General features: G+C 45.8%; 1 protein-coding gene across 1 annotated transcript in view; it reads right to left on the bottom strand.

Moving 5' to 3' along the window:
* Positions 1–3331: 3331 nt before the first annotated feature.
* RFFL (ring finger and FYVE-like domain containing E3 ubiquitin protein ligase) overlaps positions 3332–10734 on the bottom strand; it is a 109047-nt gene continuing 101644 nt past the window's right edge. Inside the window, exons 4-7 of the mRNA XM_006890909.1 lie at positions 8697–8780; positions 6961–7171; positions 5339–5362; positions 3332–3513 (exon numbers count right to left, since the gene is read on the bottom strand). Of these exons, the coding sequence (XP_006890971.1) occupies positions 3332–3513; positions 5339–5362; positions 6961–7171; positions 8697–8780 (501 nt within the window). The remainder of the gene's footprint in view (positions 3514–5338; positions 5363–6960; positions 7172–8696; positions 8781–10734) is intronic.

The following is a 10734-nucleotide window of genomic DNA, read 5'->3' as shown; positions in this document are numbered from 1 at the left end:
TCCTTGTATCTATATAGGGAACTCTGATGGCCTAGTTACACTCCACCCCAAAGGCAGGCAATTCAAATCCATCTATGAGCAGTCTCGTGTGTGATTTATAGCCTCCAAAACCCACAGGAGAGTCAGCTCCGTTCTGACTTAGTGACAATTTGCCCATATACTGGCCTGTGCATATCCAGCAGTTTGCCTTGGCTAGGCCAAGCTTCTCTAGCCACACTCCAACCCCGTTACCACAGCTACATCTGGAGCTACCACACGCCTCCATGAGTTGCTTAAGGGCCTGACTGGAAACACCAGTTGACCTCATTCCTTTAAGGGCTGCTTTGCCAAATCAGTGTGAATGCCTCAACTCACTTGGTGCTTTTTCCTTACCTGAGTTTGGGATTCCTTCCTACCTAGCCAGCTCTGTTACTGTCCTCCCATGCGCACTAGCTGTGAGGTCTAGGACAAATCACACCACTACCACGGTCCAGTCTCCTCGTCAGTAGAACAAGGATATTGATCAAGGTGACAGGGCAGTACAATGTCTCATAAGAATGCCTATATGGTCTATGATTAGCCATGGTTTATTGATCATTTTAACTATCAGACCTCTGGCAGCCTCACACCAGATCAACAGCGATCTATATTGAAACTTTATTACAAAATTATAAAGCAGAGCTCTGTAAAAAAAAAATTGGGTGGTTTTAATACCCAAGTAAGTCAGAAAAATCTCAATATAAGCCACTTGAAGTAACATTCACATCCAAAAAATTTCAACAGATTTATACAATATATATTGAGCACTAAATGCCTGTACAGTTTATTCTAATTAGTTTAGATCTGACTATGCAGTGTATCGTGAACTGGTCAACTGTTTTAAGTTTTGTTTTTTTAAAAGTGGGTCTCACCTGAAATCACAGAACAATCACAGCAAAAGCCAAGGATTAATTGTAAGAATTCCATGTTTCCATATTAAGACCAAGGATCCACAGGGGCAGGGGAGAATTCAGGGATTAAAAAATGAAGTGTTCTACCTGGATTAGATATTCACTGGAATGGGATCTTGGAACTCCCAGTTTTTATTTGATGTAACAATAAAGGAGGTATGGAAAAACAGGGTTGTTTGACACTTTTTGTTGTTAAATGGAAACCTTCACCCAAAGAGGATAAAGCATTTAAAGGCAAGTTCTAGATGATATAAGACATCAGTACATCATTCTTCCTGAGGTTACTAACCAGCCATTGGGATTCTACTTTCAGTACACATCTAGCAAGAAATTTTGAGTGTGGGAGAAAGGGAAAGGAGGCAAGGCCTTAACAAAGCAAGTTAGGAACAGGCAGAGAGCCAGCTTCTGCCCTCAAGTTATTGCTAAATATTAACGGAGTTGCATATGTATAGACCTATTTCACAGTGAACTTAAGGAATAACCATTCTGTCCTTTACTAAACTGGCAGACATTGTAAACTATAGTATTTATTGTCCAGAAGGGCGATTCCTTCAACTCCTATAAAGGCTGTGACCCAGCACGCAGTCGTTGGAGTTAGTTACAATGTCAAGGTAAATGGCCCAGTGTTCAGGTGAATTATTTTCTGACATTTCCTTTCTCCGAAGGGGTAGTGGTTGACAATGGAGAAAAGCCTCTGAGTACGTTTGTACTGACATCAGAAGTTTCCCACTGCCTCCTAAACTTATTGACGGGTTCCTCAAGGCGAGAACATGGCTGCACACCTAGCTAGGCCTGCTAAGGTCTGCTTATTTCTGGCAGTGGGAGGACACAGCATTTCTGATAGCATGTGTGCTTTATGTTTGACTAAACTGCTACAATAGACTCCTTAAACCTTCTGCTCCTCTGGTGGTATCAGGATCCCAAGTGGATCCTCCTCTCATGATCTTTCCTGAAGGACCTAGAGAATGCTTTTTTCCTAACTTGTGCTCAAATCATTAGGCTGGGAAATGAGAGTAGGGAGTCCCATCCCCCCACCCCACCAAACTGGGAGTGAAGGCTGTGGATGCCTGTTCAAGGAAAGCGCCCTGCTTCCTTTCGGTACCTTCTGATGCCCTTAGATGCCCTGGAGCATTAGGAAAAGTTATGCTAGAGGGCAGCAGGTTCTGCTGAATCCCTGCACCTTCTAGATAAAGCCAGTGGGAGTAAGCTTAGTTTCTACAGGGAAGGTAAGGACTTCATTGTCAAAGTGTTGAGTCTCCTACTTGGTGGAAAAGTAGAATTAGAAGTCCAAGTTAAGCAGTTACTAGTTTCTCCCAAAGCTTTCCCTTCTTAAACCACAAGTAGGGATGATGCCAAATGGGCCTTAAGAGGAAGCAGCAGAGATGACCACATACCACCTTCACTCGCTGGAATTCCCCAGCAGAGCTGAGAGATGCTTTGTTGGCTCCCAAGATGGGATCAGTTTCCAGCCCCAAGCACTTAAGGAAGCAGCTCCTACCAACTTGGAAACTTAGTTGCGTTTGTGTTTAGTTTCTTACCAAAGAGATTTCTATTAAATGGGGGGAGGGGGGAATCAACTGCTGTCAAGTCAATTCCAACTCCTAGCAACCATGGGGAACAGCAAAGAACTGCTCTGAGAACCTAAAGAAGCAGACTGCCACATCTCTCCTGTGGAGCAGTTGGTACTGTCAAACTGCCAACCTCAGCCGAACACGTAACCATTGCACCATCAGGGCTCCTCAACTCTTAACAAGTTTGGAAATTGTCAATAGCGTTTGTGTTTCATTTCTCACCAGAGGTAAGTATACTGGTCTGAATTTTGCCATACAGAGGACCACTACTGATAGGCCTAATAAACTACCTACCATCTTTTTGGTCCAAAGAAACAATTGGATTAGGCAATACAGTAAAAGAGACTTTAGCAAAGGTAGATATTAAAGCACAGAAAGAAAAGTGTGCTGAGAAAGAAGGGAACCATTTCTAGTGGGGCTTGATTGCTGAACACAGAGGCCAGCACCTCAAGTGGATGCATGGGGACCGGGAGGGAAGAAGGGCAGAATCTCAAAAGGTCTGATTTCTCAAGAGGAAGGGAGATGACTTAGCCCATGTTCTGGAAAGTCTCTGTTCATCAACTACCAGAATCACCCCAAGATCATTAAGCAGGGAGGTACATGCCCGGACAATTTGTACCAGTCCCACTGGCCTCAGCTCTATCAGCCAAGAGGTACAACCAGTGGCAAGACAGGCATACCAAGCAGTGATACGGTATCTTTGTCTGCCCTGGTCTTGGGAACATAGCAAATTTTCTTCTGTTAGCACGCCCCTCTGTCAGCTGGTCAACCGCGGGCCCAGACACCCAAGGCCGTGTTCCTGTAAGGCACTGAAGAAGCCGGTGCGAGCCCTCAGGATCGGAAGACATGTACAGCTCGGATCACGTACTGCCGGCAGATGGGACACTCATTCATGCGCTTGCCACACTTGGTACAGGTTACCATGTGGCCGCACTCCAACAAGACACAGTCAATGGGAGAATCCATGCAGATCTTACAGAGGTTCTCCTCCAGGCTGGGGGGCGCCGCTCCTCCTGTAAAGACACCCAGGGTAGAGAAAAAGGGGGTGGGGGCAAGAATAAGGAGACTGGCCAAGTGCACAAAGCAGTGGGTGTAATGAGGTGGGAAAGGGTAGACATCAAATAAGCCCTCAACACGATACCCTTTGCTCAAGTAGAGCTCATCCAAGAAAACAAGGTCTCAATACCCAACCCCACCTACCTCCTGCTCTTAAGTCAATTGTCCCACAGGTTTCTGAAGCACTGAAACTTTATAGAAACAGACTGTCTCATTTTTTATCCTGCAGAGCAACTAGTAGGTTTGAACTACCAATCTCTGGTTAGACGTTCAACACTTACTTGACTAACTCAACAGAGGTCTTAACTAGATCCACTGTTTTTTTACTCTACACCTCGTCCTGGGGACTATAGATTTGAAGAGTAAGGTGGCTCAAATAGGTCTCAGAGCATAAGAATTAAAGCAAAGTCTTCAACTTTAAAGGAACTAATTTTCAGAGAAGTGAGGCACTTAGGAACTCTTATCCCCTAAGGCAAATAATGCTGAAATGGTAAAAATTACATAGAAAAGTTCAGATATAAACAGAACTGTAATGATTGGTTCATTACGGTTCTTAAGGTATATATGCAAACATATAACCAATTTAATAAAGCCAAGGAATAGTGGGGTCTCTAGTGTCCACAAACTAGCCCTCGCTCCCTTTGAAGAGACTTCCTGGGTGGAGGGCCCAGGAAAGATCACTGTTCCCTCTCCTGTGTTCCCCCAGAGACCTGGATCCACCCTCACTGACTGCTTATCACACTGGATTACAATTTAAGCCTGTCTTCTTAGCTCTCTCCATCAACAAATTCAATCCATTTCCATAATTATGTGCTTAGCATTTACTGTATGTGCTGAGGTCAGATATGCATCTTTGAATTCCCCAAAAATCAAATCACATGATAGCTTCTCTCTGAATGATAATGAACTTCTCTCAAGGGAATGATAACAGCTGACATTTACTGAATGCTTACTATGTGTCAGACAGGATACCTAAGAGGCTTTGCATGTATTAACTAATTGAATCTTCACAAAAAATTATCAAGTAGTTGCTCCCATCACTCTCATTATATAAATGAGGCAAACAAAGGCCCAAATTGAGCAGCTTGTCCAGTGGCACAGAGCTGAGAAGTAGAGGAGCCAGGACTCAAACCTAGGCAGACGTCCTGTGGTAGATCCAGGGATTGCCCACCTATAACTAACTGGCCAGTGTGTGGAGGGCAACAGTACATACTCCCCAGCTGGCAGGGGTGGTGGGACACATCAGACCCAATAGGGATCTTCCACACGCAGGTGAGCAGCAGTGAGCTGGGACATGCATTATGCATGTTGTACCCAGAAAGCACCATACCTGACACCTTTCCAGACCCAGTACCTGCTCTGCAAAACCTGTAGCCTTTCACTTTGCTGCATACCAGCACCTGGGAGACATTCTGAGTGATTTCCCTAAAAGTGAACAGAGATCTCCTCACCCAGACCAGAACTGGGTAAACACTAGGGAAATTAGTGCCCTGGCATCAAGATTATGAGTGGAACTGAGTGTGGCATGGGTTCCCACTCACTTTGCCATGAGAGATGTTCTAAATGCCAGCTTCAGAGCTCAAAGCACAGACCCTGTTCTTCCTTCATGGGCCGAAAACCAGTAGATGTCAAAGGTGCTAAGAAGCCCAAGATCTACCAAATTACCTACACACCTTCTCTGGGTTAATCAAAATTCTAAACTGTTAACAACGTTTCAGGAATAAATGAGGTAAAGGACGGAAAAGCCAAAGCCCAAGCCCATTTTCAAAAACAACTACATACCGTTTTGATCTTCAGCACCGCACACTGAAAAGGAAAAAGAAAAAGATGTGTGAACATGGGATGGGATGGCAACACGAGGAGAGTCTCCCGCCAGCCCAAGTTCTTTTCTGACAACTTCCTGCTGGGAAGCAGGTCTGCCAAGCGCTGTGACAGACACACAGCCTCCTTACTCGTTCTACATGCTCACAACACTCTCACAGACCCTGCTGCTGGTGCCACTGGTCTAGTCTTGGACAAAGGCTGCTATATACACTCAGTATCCTTTTCTATTGCTTTTAAAGTCAACATTAAAGAAGGCAGGAGCCATCGGTTTTTTCACTCAGCCAGGAGTCGGATGTTCAAAGCTGGAGCTGGCTCTTTAATTTCCTAGCTCCTCTCAACATTTGGGAGACGCTGGGGATGATCCTAAAAGGGAAGACGGAATATCCCTCTGGGACAAGGCTTCCCCTAACTCTCATGAGCTCGAGCTGGGTAGAGAGCCTGAGATTCAAGCAGGCATTGGACCACCTGGTGATTCAAGGGGAAGATGAGGGGGCTGTGGGGAAATCATTTAAGGAATGGCCAACCTCAAACCAGCTTTCTCTTCTGCAGGAGTTCTCTGCAGTAACAGAGAAGACAACGTATAACGTATTTCTTCCCAAACTCATTTGACCACAGACCTAGATATTTTACTGGCTGTCTTCTGAAAATGACACAATGCAAAGTGCTCTGGAGAATGAAAAGGGAAAATACTCAGACAGGTCAAATATACAAATGAGATCAATGCTCTTATGCCATTTGTGCTAAAATCCATTCTATCTGCTACTCCAAATAACTGAGGCTGGAGGAAGTGAATTAAGGTGGAAGGGCCATGGTGTCATGCTGCACGCCACACTAGGGAAAGGGTGGTCGTTCCAACCTACCACGTGCTCCTCAGGTGGAAAGAGCCTCCTGACTTCTAGAAGAAGAAATCCACTGGGGGATCATTACCAGAGGAGGAAGCAACTCTGAACAGCAACGGTTTTAGTTTATGTTTTTGAAGTCAAGTGAAAAAGGCTCTGAATTTAGAAAGCAGGAAAATCTCCATTTGAGGCTAGGCTCCACAATAAAGGGACATCTAATAAAGTATTGAGGGTACCATGGACTGCTAGGAAAACAAACAGATTCATCCTGGAAAGGGTCAAACTGGGCGGCTCCTTGGAGGCAAGGATTCTGAGGCTTCGTCTAACATACTTTGGACATGTTGTGAGGAGAGACCGGTCCTTGGAGAGGGACATCATGCTTGGTAGGGTTAAGGGACAGCACAGGAGGGGAAGGCCCTCTATGAGGTGGACTGATTCAGTGACTGGGGTCATCGAGATGGGTGTATCGGAGACAGTGCAATTGGCACAGGACAGAGCAGAGTTTAGGGCTGTTGTACATAGGGTCGCTATGAGTCACAAGCGATTAGACGGCACATAACAACAACAACAGTACCTATTCCATACACTGCTCTGAGGATTAAATAAGCATATAAGGTGCCTCGACCATTCCTGGTCATCAAGCCACAGACAACAGCTATTAGTAGATGGGTAGGTGGGGGGAACTGAGTCAGGTCAAGGACAGGCCGGAACCCTGCAGCGGTCACCCAGACAAACCCTTACCCAGGTGCTGTAGTCCTTTCTGGTCCTTGTACAGCCACGTGACCCTCTCCATCAGCTCCCACTTCTCACAGCAGCCCTTGTAGTTGACGAAGTTGCGAGCCAGGATCTCTTTCAGCTGCCGCACAGTCAGCGCCTCAATGTCCTCCAGGTTGGTCAGGTCTGACAGAGAGGCCCTCCGGCCGGGGACAAAGCTGTCCTCAGAGTCGACAGACTAAAAAGGCAGACACAAGAACAGCCAGTTCAGCTCTTCCCTACACAAGCTCTCTCTCAGGGTCCCAGAGCACCTGCCACAGTTCTTTTGGTGACTGACCTCAAGAAAGGTATTAACAGGCAGGAAGAGAGCCTAGAATGGTGCTCTGAATTACTAAATAAGCCAGGTTTTAGACCTAACAGTCCTATGCTCTGGTGCTAATACCACAAACCAATGAATAACGCAATATAGAAAGAGCACCAGTTCAAAGAGGATGGCCCTAACTTTGAATCATGATTTTTCCACTAAATACTGCCTAATAATTCCAGGCAAATAGCTTGCCCCTCTGAACCTAGTTATCCCTTCTATGCCCATGAAGATTCACTGTGAGAACACATTGAAGTTCCTAGCATGTGCTGCCCCTCCACTTCCCAGCGTTCTACTTTTCCACTGAGGCAGATTTCCTTGGCACACACTGTTCTGTCTACAGTCTCAAGCACAGCTCCAGGACCCCGGCAGCTGTGCTTCTGGACTGGGCCCTGCCATCATTTCCTCCAGCTCCTTTGACCTCATTTTACTAACAATGGCCACTGTGGTGGAAGCAGGAAGAAAGAATGAGATTGGCATAGCAGCACCAGGTGTCTGGCCTCTGACAACAAGTACAAAGTCAAGAGACTGAAGATGCTAAGGTCCATGGGGCTCCCTGGTCTCCCCACAACCTCACAGCCCTCACTAACACACTGACAGCTCCAAGGGCTAACACTAACCCCCATACCAGAGAAAGAGAAATCAGGACAACCATTAGACTATAGCCTTCAATATGAATTTTAACCTTAATGCACAGAAAACAAAAATCCTCAAAACCAGACCAATATGCAACATCATGATAAATGGAGAAAAGATTGAAGTCCTCGAGGATTTCATTTCACCTGGATCCATATTCAACACTAATAGAGACAGTATCAAGGAATCAAACGATGTCATGGCACTGACCAAATTTAAGGCTTTAAAGCACTAAAGAAAAGAAGGTTTCTTTAAAAACTAAAGTACAGATGGTTCAAACCTTGGTATTTTAAATTGCTTCATATATAGCTGATAGCTAGAAAAGTAATACAGAAGACAAAGAATTGATACCTTTGAACTGTGGTGAGGTAAAGAGGGTAAAGACTGACAAGAGAACAAATAAGCTCCTCTGGGGAAAAATGCAGCCAGAGTGCTCCTAAGCAAGGGTGGTGAGCATTTGTCTCACATACTCTAGACAAGCTATCAAGACAGGCCAGTCGTTAGGGGGAAACTCTCAATTAAATGGATAACAGCGATGAGAGCAATGGATGTCAATGCAGCAGAAACTGTGAGGAGGGTGCAACAGAGCATCAGTCTGTTCGCACAGGGTTGCTATGAGTCAGAGCTGACAGAACAGTACCTAATAATAATTATCACAGATTGATTCTTTCTTCTCCCCTCAGTCAGTTAAGAGGCTCCTTCCAACATTCTCAACACAAGTGGAAAGTGAAAAGCATAAGCACAGACCCCAGCAGAGACCCACCTGGGTCTCCTCTTCTGCAGGTGCCCTGGCTGTGCTCTCCAGGTAGACAGGTTCCTCTTGGTCCTGAGACACATGACCACTGCCCTGTGGAAAGAGAAAGGTGCCGTCACATCCATGGTATGAGGGAAGTGTCCAAAAAGGGCCTCTTCTCTGGCTCACCCTCTACCCAAAATGTATTCCCTTCTGTCCGAAACAGTATAACAGAAGTCAGCTCTCTAATACTAACACTGGGAGACAAAGGACAGTGACAACAGACTTTACTAGTTGGAAAGTCGCCTTCCACAGCAAAAGCACACCCACTCTGACCTCCATCAGGATGGGAGACTTGGCTTCAACACTCCAAGTGAAAGGAAGATCTGTTCCACTGTGACAGCTAATTGTCATCAAATTTTCCTTGACATTGACCCAAAACTGACCTATAACTTCCACTCTCAGTCACTGCTTTGATCTCTCAGACCAATGCCTGATGTTTGTTCCATACTGTTCATGTATCTTCCTCCTGTTCCTCACTAAAACTTCCTGGTTTCCTCAACTGGACCTCATGAAAGAATTTCCAAGCCCTACCCGCCCTCTTCCTCTCTCTTGCAATTAGTTACTGCTCTCACATTCTAGAAACATATTCAACCAACAGGGCACACTATCAAAAAGGGTTGTTTTGAAGTGTGGCCTCTGAGTTATTTTAATGCATCTAAGTATCTACTTAGATATTTAGCTAGTGATAAGAATCTCAAAGGCACATGGTTTGAACACAGCTGCTCCACAGAGGAAGCAAGGACAATTTCTTCTCATGTGATGAAATGCCTCTGAAAACCCACTGGAGGGTCAGCTATGAGTTGGTTCTGACTCACAACAACAGTTATCTACTCACCTGAATTGTTAAGACACTGTCCTACTCAGAATTGAACCTTCTCAAAAATCATTTCTTAGGTACTCCTTTAGGAGGTTGGCCAAAGAGTAGTCAGGACTGTGGACATTCCAATCTCATCATCATCCAAGCCATAAACCTCTTACCAGGCTCCTTTGTGCCCACTGCTGTCTCCTGGTAAAAGGTTCGGCGTGGGCTTAGAGGATGGGTGGGGGCCAAGGTCTGAGCTCCCAGGCCTTTTCCCCAGCCCTCACGCTCCAGCAAAAGGGAAATCTGGGAAAATCCAACTCATCCATTGGCTCCCACCATTCATCCTCAATCAGGATGTGTAACACAGAGCTAATAAAATGAGGCAATTACAATAGCAATGAAAAGTGGAACCAAAAAATTCCAAGTGATACAATTACACATACAGCACATGTATGGGTTATATATGGGCTAAACAAGTCTTCATAAAAACATCTAGTCTTAATTTTACTAACCTCTTAGATAAGCACTGGTGGCCTAGTGGCAAGAAGCTGCACTGCAATCCCAAAGGTACGTGGTTCAAGGCCACCAGTTGCTCTACAGGAGAAGGATGGGCAATCTCTTCCCGTGCGATTAACTGCCTCTGAAAACCCACTGAAGAGTCAGCTATAGGTCGGTTCCAACTTGATGGTACACAACAACCACCTCCACCACCACCATCATTTGGATAGTGTCACCCTGAAGCTATGAAAAGCCTTTGAAAATTTGTTCCTAAGCAGACAGCCTGTGGATGTCCTTTTCCCGCTGCCGTCGCTGCCTCCACCACCGCCGCCTCCGCTCCGGCCGCCTCCGCCTCCTCGCGCCCTCGCTGTCCGGGCCAAGCCGCGCTGGTGCCGGGTCCCACGGAAACGATGGTGGAACCAGGGCAAGATTTACTGCTTGCAGCTTTGAGTGAGAGTGGCATTAGTCCAAATGACCTCTTTGATATTGATGCAGGGGACTTGGGCCTCGCAACTCCAACCACGCCGACCCCTCCGATTCAGCAGCAACAGCCGCCATCTACTACAACATTTGTGCTGAATCAAATAAATCAGCTTCCAACCTTGGGATCGACAATTGTTATGACTAAAACACCACCTGTGACAACTAATAGGCAAACCATCACGTTGACGAAGTTTATCCAGACCAGTGCAGCCACGCGCCCTT

This window comes from Elephantulus edwardii, unplaced genomic scaffold, assembly GCF_000299155.1.
Source record: "Elephantulus edwardii isolate Elephantulus edwardi_28Jun2011 unplaced genomic scaffold, EleEdw1.0 scaffold00094, whole genome shotgun sequence".
In the NCBI taxonomy this organism is placed as follows: Eukaryota; Metazoa; Chordata; class Mammalia; order Macroscelidea; family Macroscelididae; genus Elephantulus; species Elephantulus edwardii.
This window is presented reverse-complemented; position numbering and strand designations above follow the sequence as displayed.